Source organism: Panthera leo, chromosome D2 (genome assembly GCF_018350215.1).
Source record: "Panthera leo isolate Ple1 chromosome D2, P.leo_Ple1_pat1.1, whole genome shotgun sequence".
Lineage (NCBI taxonomy): Eukaryota > Metazoa > Chordata > Mammalia > Carnivora > Felidae > Panthera > Panthera leo.
This window is the reverse complement of record NC_056689.1, coordinates 55,819,486-55,837,580: the sequence shown is the minus strand read 5'-3', so window position 1 is coordinate 55,837,580 and position 18,095 is coordinate 55,819,486. Positions and strand designations below refer to the sequence as shown.

Below are 18,095 nucleotides of genomic sequence, written 5' to 3'. Positions count from 1 at the left end.
CCTGCTCCAGACAGTGGGCCCCCTGTCCTCCTCGGCCCTGCCCTCCTTCTCCTCGATGCAAGATGGACCTTGTGGCAGGCTCCTGCCTGTGGGCCTTCCAGGCTCCCTGTCTTCCTCTGCTTGCTTTTTCAGGCCCTCTGTGATCCGGACTCCCATCCCCCAACCCCGTTTCCCACAGCTCCCGACTCCCAGCCTGTCTCCTCCCTCATTCCCCAGGCAAAGGGCCGTTCCCCTTTCCCAGAATGTCCACTCTGTCCCTCTCACTGTGCACACCTGCCTTGCCTTTTAGGTCTCATCTTGGGCCCCGTGTACCCAATCTCCTTAAAATGCATGGTCCACCCTGCTGTCTCCTCACAACAGCCTGTAGGAGCCAATGCCATCAGATAATGGCATGGGTGTCTGAAAAGGGGGCCCTTTTCAAGTACAGGCCATGCTCTTCACTTGTTTATGCCCCATGCTAACCTGATGAGCTAGTCACAGTTATTATCCCCGCTTCATAGATAAGGAAACTGAGGCTCAGTGAGGATTCCACCTGATTTGCCTCCAACTGTCTAGTTTCCAAGTTCTTCCCTGCGTGAATGTCTTGTCTCTCCAATGAGCCTGAGGTCTTTCTGGGCAAAAGCCATGACTTTGGCTTCCACGGTTCTTCCAGCAGCGAGCCTGTGCCCTGTGCATTTCCCTGGCCTCACATCAGCTGCAAAGATGGGCCTTAGCTTGTTGGGCCTTGGCATAGACTTGGGGGTCCCGGGGCTTGGCTGGGAAGCACCCAGCCCCATTGATGAGAGGACAGGCTAGAGGCAGGTGGAGAGGGAGTGTGGAGCTGAGCCCTGGCCTGGGGGCCACCCTGGGCATCTCACCCATTTCATTCTCTCCTTGCCTCCACCAGGGAACTCAACGGCAACAACATCACTCGGATCCATAAAAATGACTTTGTGGGACTCAAGCAGCTGCGGGTGCTGTGAGTAACTTCCCTTCTGCCCCTACCCTTGGCAGTGGCCCTGTGGCTCCTGAGCAGAGTCCTGGCTGTGGGTTGTAGGGTTGTGGGCCAGAGACCCTGGATGCCCTGAGGGGGGTGGGGTGGAAGTGCCAGTGAGTCCTTCCCCTGAGCAGCCACTGTCTTGCACACAGCTGAGCACTTGGGCTCAGCATAGGCACCAGTGGTCGCTGCCTGGCAGGGTCTCGGCCGGACAGATGGGGCGTCTTGTCTGTTGGTTGTATCCTGGAATGAGGGAAGACCGGGTAACCATGAGGAACTTTTAGGTCTCTGACTTAGCCTGCTGGGGCTGCCATAACAAAACACCCACAGACGGGGTAGCTTAAACAACAGAAATTTACTTTCTCACAGTTCTTGAGGAAGTCTATGATCAAGGTGCCATCCATCAAGGTTGTTTGTAGTGAGGCTTGTCTTCTTGGCCACCTTCTTGCTGTGTCCTCATATGGCCTTTCCTCTGTGTGTGCACAGAGAGAGATCTTTGGTGTCTTTTTCTCTTCTTATAAGGAGACCAGTCCTACCAGATTAGGGCCCTACCCTTATGACCTCATTTAACCTTAATAACCTCCCTAAAGACTCCATCTCCAAATCACGTTGGGGGTTAGGGCTTCAGTGTATGAATTTTGGGGGATGCATTTCAGCCTATAACATTCTCCATAGTTCTTTTGAGTCTGTGCCTCAGAAAGACTCTCCGGCAAGGCTACCCCTGACTTGAGACGGTAGATGAGTGGAGGCAGTTGAGGATAGAGGTGACCCCCTTGGGTGCCTGACAGTGGCAGATATTGGAGGTGATGGGTGTGGCTCTATTGGCATTGACCACTAGCCAGCAAAGGAGCTGTCCACAGCATTTCCCTTGTTGGGCTGGGCAGGGGTGAGGAGTGAGGACTGAGGAGTGAGGAGGGGAAAGGGTGGATCCCTTCGTCGCTTCCTGCTCTACTCCTCTCAGACACATGCATGCATTCTGACACATTCAACATCAGACCGTCATAGGGTTCTCACCCCCTACTGTCAGGGTAGTGCAAGGGTCCTGGGGCCTCAGTTCTTTCAGAACTACTTTGCAGTTCTGAGGGTCTTGGGCGGATCTGGGGACCTTGTGGTCTCCATCTTCCCTGGGGTCATGGCTGTCAGTTGCTGGGCAGGGGTCTCTGCTGCTCCAGAACCTGCTGATCTTTGACCCCTCCCCAGGCTCCAGGAATCTCTTCTGAGTACAGGAAAACCCTCCTTCCCTCCTGTCACCCCCCACCCACCCAGGCCTCCAGCACGAGCTCCTCAACAGCTCGGGCTTTTGGAAACAAGGTGGAAGAAGAGAAGTGTGTGGTGGCAGCTTCTGCCCCTGTCCTATCCACAAACCTCCTCTGAGGTCCTTGTGGGACCTCGAGCCACCCGCTTGAGAGTGGACAGGAGAAAACCACAGGGAGAAAAATCTACTTGATGGTCTCCAAAATTCCCACGCAACAAGCAAACTGCCTGCCAGCCGGATGTTCTGGGCTGTAGGGCGCGTTGGTGGTGAGGAGGTGCAGTCTCGTGGAGCCAGGTGGTCGAGTGGGCAGCAGATGGGGCCAGGCAGTGTAGGAGTGCGGGCAGAGGGGTGCTGGCTGCCAACTGCAGCGTGTTTGCTGCACGTGTGGGCTTTGCCCAGTTGGCACAGGCTCCCCGCCCCCTGCTACCGGCCCATCCCCCTGCTCTGCCGCTTGGACGTGTGCCCTCTGGGCTGAAGGAGGGCACGTGCGCCAGCAGCCTGGCATTGACCCCTGCTGCCTGGGTCCCAGCTTCCCAAGACGAGGCTGTCTTTGGAGCCGTGGCCCGGTGCTCTGGGATCCTGTGACCACGGTGGCTGCTTCAGAGGGATCGGCATGGGCTCGGGGGCTGGAAGTGCATCTTGCTGTCGGGGCTGAGCGTGCCACCAGCCCTGTCGGGAATTTGCAAGCTTGTGAGGCAGTTTTGTCCGCTCGGGCCGGGACGCGGGTCTGCGTGTATCTCCAGCCCTGCTCCTGTTTCACTCCCTTGTGCCATCTGCTGCTGAGAGTTCCTGTCCAACACCCTGCAGCTGTCCTGTCTCTTTGCCTCCCCAGGCAGCTGATGGAGAACCAGATTGGAGTGGTGGAGCGGGGGGCTTTCGACGACATGAAGGAGCTGGAGCGGCTGTAAGTATCCGCGGGCACAGGCTTGGGGCGGTGGGGTGGCGCCGGGGGCACATGATGGCTGAGTCTGGCAGCGAGGGCCGTGTGCGGGGAGAGGACTGCACGCCCCGCCCGCCTCCCACCTGCTGATGGGAGCCAGGGGGAGCCGCAGCCGTGGAAGCCGTCACGGCATTGTTGTCGTGAGATGACAGCAAGGACAAAGCTGGAGGGTGTCCGCACCCCGTGCTCTAAAAGCAACTGTCTTTGTCGGTTTTCCCTGAAAATGCATTATGGCAAAAAATCCATGCAGTACTGAGGAAGTGAGATGGCTTCATATCATCTCACACCCACTGATTCGTGTAGCCATAAGGAAGAAATGGTGTGCCAAGGGGACCGTCAGGGAAGGTACAGTGGCCGGCCACCTGAGGATTTGCGTCTTGGGTGTTCAGGGCCACAGCACAGAAACCGGAAGGTGGAAATGTTTCTGATTTACATGGTTTGCTCCATACAGGGCTTTTGCATTTGAAAATGGGTCTTGATCAATTTTTGCATTTCAGGTTGGCAGTAATGAAAAGAAAAGGGAATGTGGTACGAGTGAGGTGGGGGATGGACACTCAAGTTCACGGTGGTCACTGGTCTCATTTTTTTGCTTTGGTTTGGCTCTCAAGAGGTGCGCAGAGTCCTGAAGTTCATGCCCTTCGAGCCAGAAAGTCCCATTTCATTTTAAGGAAATAATCAGAGATGTGGCTAAAAATTTGTTTATCGGGGGATATTCATGGCACATCATTTAAATACAACAAATACAACAAAAAAATGGAAAACCGTTCTGGTGGAGACATAAGATATCAGATCACATTTGTCAAGAACAGTTGAGACCATTGGAATGTGCTCACAATGTAATATTAAATGAAAAAGGCAGGAAGTGACATTTATGTAAATTAAATCAGCTTGTATGTACATAGAATACAGGAGGAGGAAAATCATTGGGAATATTAACTCTCATTACACTGAGTGGTGGGATAATTTTATTCTTTGTGCTCATCTTTTTGATGAATTTTCTTACAATGAGTTTATAATTATAATTATAGCTACTGTTGATTGCCTTACTCTGTGCCAGGCGCCAAGCTGAGCTCTTTGCCCTACTGTATCTCATTTAATCCTTAAAACAACACAGTGGTCAGTGGCGTTTTACGGATGAGAAACAGAGGTGCAGTGCAGTTAAGGCACTTGTGTTATTAAGTGATTATTAAGAGATTAAGGGCAGAAGAAGGGATTAGAACCCGGATCATTTTCCCTCCAAAGCCTGAGATCTTAATGACTATGACCTCATACCTCACTCTTCTCTTTTACTTCAAAGAAAGGGAGGTATTAAATAAAGGGAGAAGAATATGGCTGTCTTCTTGCCTTCCTGCTGCCTGGAAGACATTCAAGGCGATCTTTCTTTTGTGTTCTTCATCCAGGCCTAAACCTGAGCAATAAGGAGGCTGCAGCTAGGACGGATGATTAGTCCTGTGTTTGTTTTCTTGAAAAGGCTCAGAACAAAATATGTCCTCGTGACTTGGCTGGGAGGGCCTGGTTGGGACCTAACCCACTGCGGCTCTGGCTGGGGGCTGCCCTGCCCTGCAGGAGGAGAAAAGGTGGGCGGGGGTCTACCCACGTTGGGGGTGGCCCAGGTCATGCCTGCTGCTGCCACCAGGATGGGGCAGGGACCTGCAGGTTCCTCACCGTGCTGGGTCCCTCCTTTGGCGTCCTTTGATTTTCTACTTTAAACTGGCTATTGAATTTTTTTTCCCTCTTAAATGTTTTCAGAAATTGAAGCCAGAAAGATGAGAAAGTCCTGGGGGAAAACAAAACAAAACAAAAACAATGATTACCAGACAGTGTAAACACAGGATTAATTTACTGGACAAGGTGAAGGAACTTGAGGTGATCTGATGTCTACTCCTGTTGCTTTAAGGATTATATTGGTGGTCCCCCCCACCCCTTTTTTTTCCAAGGCAGTGATGTGTTTCCCTAGGAGCCCTCCCTTTTGAGTAAACCTCTTCCAGCTGGTCTAATTGTCTGCACCGTGCTAGAAAATGATGCCTTTCTCACATATCAGACAAAGAGCGACCTCCGAGGAGGTTACCACAGACCAGTTACTATTGGCCACAGAGAACTACATTTCTTCCTCCCTCCCACTGAAAGAAAGCTCTTGCCGAGTTGGTTTCTCATCGTCCAGCACTGTTGAAGGGGATGGTCGTGTGAGGCCCAAACTGTGCTGTAGTGTGGAGGGCGGGGGCTGCCTCGTACACTTGTGCTTCTCCAACCTTGACATGCACGCAGATCACTGGGGGATCTTGTTAACATGCAGACTCTGACTCAACAGGTCTGGGGTACGCAGTGCTTACCAACTCCCAGGTGAAGCCCCTGAGGATGGTCTGTGTGAGCACCAAGGTTCTACATTTATAGGTGCCACAGCCCCAGTGGACTGGCCTCTGGTGCTCTGGTATAGAGAACTAGGTGCTGAAGGTGGCAAGAAGCTTCTGGTTAGGCATCGCTGCCTTCCTGGGACGAGTCCGGGTCCTTTCTGTATTGGGTCTTCTCCGCCAGGCCACCTTCCAGGACCAGCCTTCCCACTCCTGCCTGTGTTTACAAAACGGGGAGTCGTCTGTCCACCCGTGGAGCAATTAGAAATGATGGGCATACTAGTCAGTCATTAAAAATAAAGGGGTCGTTCTCTATCGTTTGGCATGAAAAGACATCCACAAATTGTTGAGTGAGGAAAATGCAGGTGGCTGAATACTTTTTCTTCTATTGCTTGAAGTTTTTAAAGAATTAAGCATGCGATTTCATACATAATTTAGAAAATCGAGAAAGCTGTTTTGATTTTGAAAAAAGACCTAAAGCAAACACTAAAAAAAAAGTTAAGTTGCCACGGAGTCAAATGTGGATGAAACAACAAAAAATCAGGACCTTGTGGCTAGTCCTACCCCATAAGGGTATATCTCACATTTCAAGTGTAGTCAGGTATTCAGCTCGAAAACCAAGATGATATTTGAATCAGTGCCTTCTAAATTACAAAGGGTCATGCAAATGTAACGATGATGATGATGAGCAAGGGAGGAAGTCATGGAAGGTGTCGACGCCCACTGTACTTCGGGTCCTTGGTGGGGAGCTTTCACAGGCGCTCTGTGCTTCTCCTCCCCAAGTGTTGGATGGTGAATTCCCACTTTATAGATGAAGAAACTGAGGCCCGGAGGAGGTAATTTCCCTGGGGTTACACAGTGACTTTGTTAAAATTTGAACCCTGTGCCCTCTCACTCTGAATCCAGTGCTGTCTGAAAAGTCTTTGGATTTCCTGGAACACTTAGGCAACTTCCGAGTCTTCCTTTCTTCTCTTTTTCAGACGACTGAACCGGAACCAGCTGCACAGTTTGCCAGAACTGCTGTTCCAGAATAACCAGGCTCTGTCGAGGCTGTGAGTGACACTGTGGCCAAAACTCTGTCTGTGGTCTAGTCCCTCACCCTGTGGGAGGGGCAGTGTCTGGTCAGGGGGACCCAGAATTTCCCATGACGGTGACCTCCTGCTCCTTACCTGTCAGGAGTTGCACGGGGCATCAAAAGCCAGGCCCTTTCTGTAGGAAGGTGCTGCGTGGGGGCATTTCTGTCTGGTGAGCACTTGCAGAATCCACGACTCATTCAGTTCTATATGCTGCCTCTGACAGTGTGGATGTGAGAATGTTCTGGGAGTGGACATTCTCGTCAGCCGTGATGCCAGGCTTTATAGGGAGCACTGTCTTTGTGCATCTGTCTCAGCCTTTGGTAACCTGCCTTGGGTCGAATATTTATTCATTCAACTAAGCCCTTCTTGGACCTATTTATATTTTCAGATCTGGGTAATGAGGTCTGGAAACTTAGTAACCATGGCATAAAGTCGGACTTTTATCTGCTGTAAATGTATTTCTTCCAAGTTTAAAGGGTAGTGGCTAATTCTGCTACTCTGTGATGTGCTAAATGTGTCTGTACTTATTCTAGCATTTGCTTCTTTTTTGGGATCCTGGGTTGGAGAGGACCTTAGAGATCATCTAAGGAATCTCTTCTGCAGCTCCTTAGCCTGTGGTCCTTCAGTCTTTGCTTGGCTACCTCTAATGATGGAGAGTTCACCACCTCCACAGTCAGTTGCATTATTGCACAGATCTGCATATTAGAAACATTTTGTTAACTTTGAGCCCCAAATCTGTGTTCCAACAATTTATGTTTTCCTTCACTTTGCTTTCCATAAGTATCTACAACAACTGTGTCCTCTTGTTAGATTTTTAAAAATGTTTACTTATTAATTTTTTGAGGGAGAGAGAGCGAGAGAGAGAGAGCGTGTGTGAACAAGGGAGAGGCAGAGAGAGAGAATCCCAAGCAGGCTCCGCGCTGTCAGCATAGAGCCCGACTGGGGACTTGAACTCATGAACCAGCGGGATCGTTACTTGAGCTGAAACCAAGAGCCGAACATTCAACCGGCTGAGCCACCCAGGTGCCCCTCTTGTTAGATTTTGGAAGGGCTATAGGGATTTTGAATTTTAGGTTGGGAGGTTTTTGAGTTCTTTCAGTTGTCATTAACAACCTGGTTGGGACCTGCATGGCCAGCAGAGCACCGTGTGAGGAAGCGAGGCTGCTGGTCTCCCCCGAAGAAGTTTATAGGCAGCACCGAGGTGGAGGAAGAGGCAGCAAGTGACTTAGACAAGACTGAGGGGCAGGGGCTGGGTGGGAGACGGCACCCTAGGGCTGCCTGAGTGCTGATGGGTGTGACTGGGCTTCTGGAGTTTGGATTAAGCACAGCCGGTTCTTTCCACGTCTGTCACAATTTCCAGAGCTCTTGATTAGCCTGTGTCATTGAACCTGCCTTCAAGTTTTTGTCTTTAAGCTGTCCAAATGGTCTCTATGGTCATTTCCCGTTTCTTCCTCCTTCTGGCCTGGAGGGTCTCCGTAGTGACCCTCAGTGATGACCCCTTCTGCTGGTCTTCACCACCCCTGGGCTTGAGCCGGGCCTTCTTCAGTCCCCCGTCACTTGGTGGGTTGGTGCTTTCATTCCAGGCTGGGCATACACGGTGGGCACTTTACTTAGCTGCTGAAGGTGCATGGTCCTTCCCAGCAGATGCCTCCGCCCTAACATCTCCCTAACCTGTGCTTTAACCTGAGTTCTGTGCTGTTACTGGTCACGGGCAGGTGCTGGCCTTGCCCTGCCCTGGCTCCAGCAGCTCCTGTTTTCTCTGTGCTGTCCTTTCTAGAAGCTGGCTCTCGCAGGTCTTATCACAGCTCCGCCTCTGCAAAAATTCATCCCGAACATCTTTTCCCTTGGTGTCCTCCTGTACTTTTCTTTTTGCTTTCCCCAAGCCCTCTTCACCTTGCAAAAGTCTGCCCTCATGCTCCCAGCATTATCTGTCTGCTCGGCTTCCCTTCCCCTCGGCCATCCTGACCCACTGTCTTCCACTGACCAGCGTTCAGAGTATGTGTGTAGTGCGTGCTTGCCGTTGAGCTCTGGGCACCTGCTTTGACCCTCTCTCACTTATGTTATGAAACATTTTATTTATTTATTTAGAGAGCAAGGCGGGGAGGGGCAGAGAGAGAGAGAGAAGGAGAGAGAGAGAGAATCCCAAGCAGGCTCCTCACTGCCAGTGCAGAGCCTGACATGGGGCTTGAACCCACGAACCGTGAGATCATGAACTGAGCTGAAATCAAGAGTTGGACGCTTAACCCACTGAGCCACCCAGTCACCCCAGACCTTTATTCATCTTATAGCTGAAAGTTTGTGTCCTGTGATCTACCTCTTCCTATTTTCCCCCACCCCAGAAACCACTTTGCCATTTGCCATTTTCTGTTTCTATGAATTTGACTTTTTTTTTTTTTTTTTTTTTTTTAGATTCAACATATGAGTGGTACCATGGAATACTTATCTTTCTCTCTCTGGTTTATCTCACTTAGCAAAATCCCTCAAGGTCCATCCATATTGTTACAAATGGCAGGATTTTATTCTTTTTCATGGTTGAATAGTATTCCATTATATATATATCACATCTTTATCCATTCATCTGTTGATGGACACTTAGGTTGTTTCCATCTCTCATTTATTTTAAAATACCCAAGATCTCCTCATATGAATCTAAATTCACAAACTTCCCGCCTTTTGCTTGAGATTACTTCTAACCCTATTCATATTTTGACATCTTTGGCCATAGCCTTCCACCAGCTCTTGGGGCTGAAGGGGATAGGATGGCTCCACAGGGGTCTTTCTCCAACTCTTGGGTCTACCTTTTACCAGGTGCCCTGGTGCCTTTTATTCGTGTCCTGCCGTCCATGGGCTCCCCTCCTGACAGTGGTGACACAGTGTGGTCCATGTGGCTGCCTTCTTGGCCTGTGTCTAGAGAGCTTGGATCCCTGGTGGAATGGGAAGGTAGCCTGGAGGAGAAAATCAAGGGTCAGGTGGTCCTGGATTTTTCAAGGTATAACGCCAGATGGTCTAACTTCCTGGGGCCTGCTTTTCTTACCGGTACGCTGTTGGGCTATCAGGAGGCTGAGCTGAGATCGTGCACGTAAAGCATCCAGGCCTGCAGCCGATGTCCGTTGTGCTCTGGACAATGTTGGTGAGTGAATGGCCCTGCAGTGAAGCTGACGCTCCCGTGTCTCGTCTGAGACCTGTGACCCTGCGAGGTGAACAGAGTGTCATGGTTTTATTGCTGTTGAAAGTCAGGAAAAAGTCAAAGTTGGAGGGGTAAAGCGACCTCCTCAGGGTCAGTACTGAAGCCCCTTTGGACTCCCCACCCAGTGCTCTTCATGTTTTACTGGAGAAAAGCACTTCTATGCCTTAACAAATATTAAATAGCTGAGTTTTATATCCAAAGGCTGGCACAAGGAGCTCCATTCAAGGAGTGGAAAAGCCATTGAAGGGGACAGGAGTCTGCCTCACTCATGCTCTTGGCACCCTATAGGGCTGGGAGCTGGAGGCAGTGGCCTCCAGAAACATCGGATGTTCTTACCCCAGTGGCTTGGGGCTGGCTGCCTTGGGGAGGGGCCAGTCAGCAGTGAACAGAAGGACTTCCAGGAGATGGGCCCTCCCGATCGAAGTCTTGGTGGCTCTTTGGGGAATATTTCCAGGCTGTAGAGCCAGAACCTTTCCCAGTGCCTGCTGCTTTTTCTTTTTAGGCAATGGGTCCCTAACTCTTGGGAGGAGATGTTTCTTATCCAGGAGCATAGCCAGACCCGGGTGGAGGGGGACTGCTTTCTCTAGCTCTCCTCTAGAATATTTCTTAAGCTCATCTGTAAGCACAGGTGTGCCAGCCATCAGGACTTTGAGGAGAGCTCCTGTGCATTTTCCCCCTCAGGTCAGCCCAGGACTTGAGTTCATGACTGGGCCCAACTTGGTTTAGTGCAGCATGGTGCCCCTCCAATTCAGGCCATCTCAAAAGTACACATTCTGAGGGAAATGGTTAAACAAACCCTTTGGTTGATCTGGTTGTTTGTGGCGTGTGGCCTCACTGAGCTTTTTACCTTTGTTGCTGTTCTAGGGAACAGTGAGGAGCAAGTGCTTAGAGATTTATTTGCTAACATTCTTTGTCCCACCTCCACCCTGTCTATTGACTTGAACATCTGGCATTGCAAAACACCTCTGTTAACTCTCCCAGTCCACTTGGTCTGTCCAAGCAGCACTTGGGCACTCTCGGCTCCAGAAACAGAAACTCCTGCACGCTGGTGACGGTAATGGTGTGGTGGGTACTGTAAGGGGACAACCAGCAGACTTAGTTTCCCCAGGACAGGAAGTGAAGTAGAGCTGGGACCAGGACTGAGATGTGAAGGGTGTTTCTAGTTCTTTCTGAATATCTACTTATTATGGGCTTATGGACAACATCTCAGTTCCACCATGACTTTGGTTAGCCACAGTGCTGACTCCCCTCCTGCTTCTTCTGACTTTGGAGTTAATGCCCAGGTCTCAGGTCCTAAGTCCAGATTTCTGGGGAAAGAATCTGATTGGCTCACCTCATGACCTCATGATTGGTCTAGAGAGCTCAATCATGACCTCATGATTGGTCATGAGATCATCCCCAGGCCAAGGAGCTGTGTTGGGGTTTGTGGGATCACCCGGTGTAGTCTTACCATGGAGCCCGCTCCTCCTCCAGGACCTGGAGGGGGACCACATTCCCTTAAGAGCCAGGGAGAGAGGGGAGGCAGGGGTTGGCGTTTCTGGTCTCTCACCTGTTGACCTCCCCTCTGCTTTAAGGGATCCATTGCTAATCCTTTTCACCGGGAGCAAATCATGGACTTTCAGCAGAGGCCATTATGCTAACTAGGCATGAAAACAGGTTTGAGAGAGACCAAATACGTAGGGTAAGGTGTGGTCACAAAGTGACTGGCGCACTTTGATGCTACAGCCCACGTTATGTTGATGTTGTTGACGTGGCTGCAGGGTTCCTGTTCCTGGCTATTCTTCAGTAATATCTCCCCCTGAGTTGGGTTGGTCTGTCCATCTCGTTCCTTACCACGGGACCTGAGGCCCAGGCGGTGACTTGGCTTGGACCACAGGGCAGTGAGGTGATCGGGTTGGAATTAGACACCGGGCCTTTGAAGGTCCTGAAGCTCACATTTGGGGATCGAGCCCAAGGAAATAATAATACATGGGTGCAAACATGTTCACTGCAGCGTTAATTAGAATTTGAAATACAGAATATTCCTCTATTGAAATATAGAATGTTGAATATAGAAATAACCAAAGTGTCCAGTGTTGAGGGAGCAGTTAAACAAATTCTGGTGTATCTATTTGATGAGATATTTATATCACCAAAAGTGGTCTTTATGTAAAGCAATGCAGATACATGTTTGTGTTATCAAAAGTCAGGATGCAAAATTGTACTGACAATGTAACCACTAAAGAAATCACTCTAAAGAAAGCACAGAAACGGACTGCAAACTGCCAACAGGGGTGGTCTCTGGGCGACTTTTTTCCTTTTCTCTATTTATTTCCCAGATATTCTGAAAAGAAGCATGTGTAATTTCTATGGTAGGAGACCTCCCAGCTTGTATAAACGATGGCAAGCTTCTGTGGTCTGAGTTACAGTGAGTGCTAGGTATGTGATGTTGGAGGACTTCCTGTAACCCCATCGAGCACCGTTTTGCTCTTTTATCAGATAAAGATAATACCGTCTACCTCACAGGCTGTTGTGGGGATTGGAGAAAGGTGTAACCCACTCTCGTGTCAGCTGTAAACTTTGTGGCCTGTAATAGATGCTCAGGAAATGCTAGGCGATTCTACGTAGGGATTGCTTTGGAGGTGGCACTACAGCCTCTAAGTTGACCCTACACTTGAGCCTTTGTCCTCTGCTGGTGATTTATCCTCATCTGTCTTAACGCAGAGCCATCCTCTTGCTTTGCAGGGACCTCCCCCAGCAGGTTTAACTTTTTTTTTTTTCACGAGAGGCTGTTTTTCACGAGGTGCACCTATGGAGGCACCCCTAGGGGCCACGGAGGGAGCCACGGAGGTGTGCTCGCCAGCAGAAGGGCTCTGCAGGCAGAGGCTGGGGTGTCTCAACAGGAGGTCTCAGGGACCGCAGTTGTTACAGCAATGGTTAGAACAAATGGAAGGTTATTCTGGGCCAGGATCAGGGGGGCAACCCACAAACATTATCTGATTTCATCATCAGAACATCTCTGGTGTCGGCATTTCCCCCATTTTACAGATGAAGGAATGCAAGCTCAGAGGGTTTGTGACCTGCCCAAGGGGCTGAGCCAAATTTGAACCCTGGTCTCTCTGATGCTACAGCTCATCCTTGCATATCATCCTTCCACCGCCCCTTACCCATCCACCTCCTACTTACCACCCATTCACCTCCTGCACCTATCTACCTACCCATCTTCCCACCACCTACCTATCCCCTCAGCCCCATCAACCTGTCATATACCTGCCCCCTATCCACCTCTGACTTGATGCACTCCAGCTTACCTATCTACCGACTCACCAGTCAACTTACCCATCTGCCCATCTGTCTCTGTACCCTGTACCATAGCTCCCATCCTCCCATCTCCGCCCACCGAACACACTTCCACCCGCCTAATCCATCTGCCTGCCCATCCGCTCTTCCATTCATTTACCCATCAATCCTCCCCATCCAGCCCCCCACTCATTCTCCTTCTACTTCCCTGTCTACCAATCCACCCATAAACCTACCCATCCACCCGCCCACCCATTCATCCAACAGTTACCCAGGGCCTCCTGTAGGCCAAGTGCTGTCCTCAGCGCTGAGGACACTTGCAGTGGGCTGTGTAGACAGATGGGTAGGCACTGTCTCTCCAGGAGGGGAGGGTCTGTCATCACTGCTTTTTGAGAGCAATCTGCCAGCCTCTGACCAACAGCAGGACGGAGTGGGTAGAGGCAGATGCTTCACTAGCTGGAGCCCTGTCTCTTGCCAAGGTGGTTATACCCTGGTAGCAGGTTACCTGGATTTGGGGTTAGCTTCCTCACCTGACAGTCAATCACTAGAGAATGTGGAGATGTTTCATGGATGCACACAGGGGTCAGACCTGTTTGAGCCAGACGGCTCCTCTTACATCAGCAAAACTCACTCTCCATTCGTGTTTGGGTGTGGAGCACAGTGGGTGTCAGTCTCTGTGCCTCTGTCCTTCCAGATTCAGGGAGGGGTCCGCTGTGCTGCCTTACAATACCCCCTCTCGCTGCTTGCTTTTCTTGTTCACCCAGAAGCCACTTCTGGAAACCCAGTTACTCTGGGCTTCTTTTTAGCCTTGCAACTAATATGTCTCCGGACAAGATCAACCTTTTGTGTCTCTGCTGGACCTGGAAGGGGTGGGGATGGGTGATTAAGGGCAGCCCAGGGCATTTATTTCCCCTTATTTATATCCCTGCTGTAAGGACCAGGATAGCTCATTAACAGAGCCCTGGTGGCTGGAGAGGCGTGGATGTGATATTCTGCAGGAGCCCTGTTGAAGAATGCCTGACCCTGCCGACCCCGTCTGGAGCTGGGTTTAATTAAACTGTCAGCACTGGTCAGAAGAACAAAGCCTCCCTTCCAGTCCTGGTCCCCAGCCCCCATCAGAGGCAGGAGGGCATTCTCTGCTGAAATGAAGAGCTGTTAAAAATGGATCTGTCTTGCCTCCAAGGGAAATTACCCGAAACAGGAAGGTGACCTCGCCGTTGTGACACGTCCACTCTGGGCAGCAGATCTGCGGGACTGAACCAGCCTTGCCGCCAAGGACCCTGGTGCATGAGGGATGGGGCTGCTGTGGCTGCCCCACACTGGCTAGGGCCTCCTTCTTGCCAGAACCGCTGCCTTAAGATTCTATTCCTTTACTCCCTAGACTTCACTTTTCCCAGGAAGGACCTTCATGAGCTTTGTCTCATGAGATATTAAGTCTGTGAGATGTTTCTGGCAGTAATGATGGAAAGAAACTTCCTTGGTTAGACAGTTTGGGAAGTACTGGGTCAGCCCCTTTAATCTGCTTATGTGCATTATAAATCCCCTGGGGGACGTGTGGTGTGTTGCATTGGCCAAACTGATTTGACCTTGAAACTCTTAAAAAAAATTGTTTTTTTTTTTTCTTTTTCTTTTCCGGAATACCTAGATCTTGTGGGTCTAGTGTCAGGTCACTTGCTGAGCTCTGGCAATAGGGATCATAGCTGACTCAAATCCAGGTCCTTCTGACCCAAACCATTAGTACTCTACCTCTAAACCATTAGTACTCTAATTAGTGTGAATGAGAGTTGTCTAGGGGAGTTTATTAAAATGCAGATTATCATCAGAGCATTATCATCAGAGATCCCGAGTCTGTAGATGTGAGGGGGCCCAAGAATCTGAATTATTATCAAGCCCCTCCTTATCTGGTTCACACTTTGAGAAGCCTTCCTCTCAGCACACTTTGATGAGTCTTAGATAGGTACCCCTCTACGATCAGAACCCCCCTTTGCCTCTGCCCGGCCTGGTTCTGGTGTGGGAGCCACGCTAACAAAGACCCTCCCAAGGGCAGACGCTTTACCTCCTGCAGCCACACAGAGAACAATTTGGGGATTATGAGTTAGCAATTACAGAGCACTCTGAATTCTCAAAGTGCTTTCCAATCATTACATCTGTGCCTGCTGTCAAGGCTCAAGTGAAAAAGGCAAGCGTCCCACTGGGCTGGCCGGGAGCCTCTGCAGCAGAGGGCAGCCAGCCCGAGATTGACATCCTGAGTGCCAGAGAGGGCTGATGCGCCCAGCATGGTTGAATGTCCTAAACACAGCACTGGCCCCTGGCTCTGACCCTGCTGCCTCAGAACCACATGGGCCTTCACAAATGCAGCTGGCCAGCGCCTGGGGGAGGGCTGGAGGGAAGAGCAGTGGACAGGTCGCCCCCCAGGAGAAAGCCCAGCAAAGGCAGAGCGCTCTGCTGGGGACGTTTTGTGGCTCAAAGGAATGAAAAGTCCTCTCCTACAGCATTACAAAAATCAGTATGGGACAAACTGAATTCATAAGCATCAAGAAGATTCTGAACAGAGAGGAGTACACATAGGAGGGGAGCAATTATGAATAACTTTTAGGGGAGGGAGGATTTTTTTTAAAGCCATTTCAGAAATTATATAAATAATTTTATGCTGCCATTAAAGAAAAGTAAGAGATAGGGATTTTTTTTTTTTAAATTAAGACATTTAAAAATGCTTGAGCTATCATTCAAATATTTTCAAAAAATGCAGTTTAATACCAAAGCTATATATAATTGTTAGAATAATTGTAATTACCATTTGTTAAGCACCTATGCACCAAACACTTTATGTGGATTTTCTCATTTTAATTGTTAACAGTCCTATGCACTTATTATCCTGTTTTACAGTGGGGAGAATTGAGGCATGGAGGGGTGAAGTCATTGGTCACACGGGTATTTGTTGGCAAATCCAGGCTTTGAATTCAGGTCAGGCTCTAACCCTCTCTGCTATACTGCCTTTCATGATAAAAAATAGAGAAACAGGAAGAGGAAAGAGATTGCTCAGGAGTCTTCTGGGAAGGTGAGAAGTTTCGAGTCAGGTGTTGAAGGATGTGGGAGACACGGGTGGATGGAGAGGGTGCAGTTGTCCTATGAGCAGGGGCCCCACAATTCTAGAGTGTTGTGTGGATCTCGGCCCAGAAGGTATAGACGGTCTCTGTTTCCTAGAACGAGGAGTCTGGAATGGATGATGGGCAGAGGGGGCCACAGAGGGTACTTACGAGCAGAGTGACTGAGCAGAGAGTAAAAGTCATCTTTCCTGAATACACCACTCCCTCAACCAGAGCCCCCTCCCCTCTTGTGGGTCTCCATCCCATGACATGAGGACGGATGAGTGTATGTCTATCCTTGGCTGGCCTGAAATGTGTGTGTGTGTGTGTGTGTGTGTGTGTGTGTGTGTGTGTATTAAAATAAACATAGTTATCACTGTAACCACTTGTAAGTGTGCAGTTCAGTGGCATTAACTGCACACACATGTCAGGCAGCCATCACTATTGTCAGTGCCCCAAACTTCGTCATCGTGCCCAGCAGAAGCTCGGCACCCATTAAACAATAACTCCCCATTCCTGCCTCTCTCCCAGCTCTGGTGGCCTCCCTTTTACTTTCCATCCCTAGGAATTCACCGATTCTTAGTGTGTCATACATGTGGAGTCATACAATATTTGGCTTCTGGGACTGTCTTACTTCACTTAGCGTGGTGTTTTTAAGGTCCATCCAAGTCTCGTTCTTTCTTACGACTGAGTCGTATCCCCATGTGTGGCTAGACCGCATTTTGTTTCCATCAGGTACAGTTGCTTGTATCTCTGTCCGAGCCCCCGACGTTCTTCATGACTCCTTTTCCTGCTTCTCCTACCAGATGAGGCAGTGATCAGGCTACCCATCCTCATTTCCCCAGCACGAGTGGGCTTAGCAGGGCCGGTAAGCTGTGTCTTTCAGGTGGTGGGCATTGTCCCGAAGCCTGTGGGAGGAGAGTGAACAGCTTCTGCTCTTCGTGAGGAGCCCAGGACTTCCTCCCTCCCTTCTGTAATTTCTGGGCTTGGGGCTTTGAGCTTGTGTGTCAGGCCCCAGCTTCATGGATTTGATGGACTCAGCACTTGCCCACTGACCCCTGTTCTACTTGACCTGTGGTTGACTTTGACCTGTGGCTCAGAAATATGAAGCTAGTTGTTCAAGGACTGATGGCTTGTAGAAGTAAAATCTATTGAGGGTGGGCTAAATGGAGTCTCTGTAGAAGCAGGCAGGCATACCCCTCTGCTTGAAATGGGGTGTGGAAGGTAGTTCTAGGGAGCCCCTGCTGCCTCTCATGCCTGGGAGGCCATGAAAACTTGAGACAGGAGGTAATCAAGATCAAGAAGGAAACATGGACCTTTTAGCTGGTGGAGACAGACATGAATCGGAAAGAGGCTGAACCCAGGGGATGCATGGCAGGGTTTGACTGACTCCATTTTTTATTAGGATGGGCCAGGACCCTGCATCTCCTGATGAGACCCTCCCCATACTTAATTCTGTGGCTTAAGTGGTTCTGTTTCTTACTTGGGATTCCGGCCAGGTGTCCACAGGTCTTGAGAAGCTCAAAGAAGAAACCAGGGGTTCCTTTAAGCTCTTTGCAGTGTGGGCAGCATTTGGTGTAGCACTGGCCATCTTCTGCTAAAGAGAAGCCCTGACTGGCAGTTGATTAATTGGCTCTTGATTAATAATAAAAATTTGGAAAGATAGGTGCTCCTGGGTGGTTCATTTGGTTGAGTGTCTGACTCTTGATTTCAGCTCAGGTCATGATCTTGGGGTCATGGGATTGAGCCCTGGGTCTGGCTCACGTTGAGCATGGAGCCCGTTTGGGATTCTCCTTTCTCTTTCCCTCTGTCTGTCTCCCTCACTTGTGTTCTCTCTCTCTCAAATAAAATTTTAAAAAAATATGGGAAGATATATTATTAATAGAGATATTTTAATGGCCCATACTTTTCAAATGTTTGGGGAGTGTGATCAAAGGGCACTCTTTTG

The 18,095-nt window shown here is 49.8% G+C and overlaps 1 protein-coding gene across 1 annotated transcript in view; it reads left to right on the top strand.

Moving 5' to 3' along the window:
* Positions 1–6,194: 6,194 nt before the first annotated feature.
* The window catches only part of SLIT1 (slit guidance ligand 1), a 142,883-nt gene continuing 130,982 nt past the window's right edge, over positions 6,195–18,095 (top strand). The window contains exons 1-2 of the mRNA XM_042907799.1: positions 6,195–6,355; positions 6,500–6,571. Of these exons, the coding sequence (XP_042763733.1) occupies positions 6,195–6,355; positions 6,500–6,571 (233 nt within the window). The remainder of the gene's footprint in view (positions 6,356–6,499; positions 6,572–18,095) is intronic.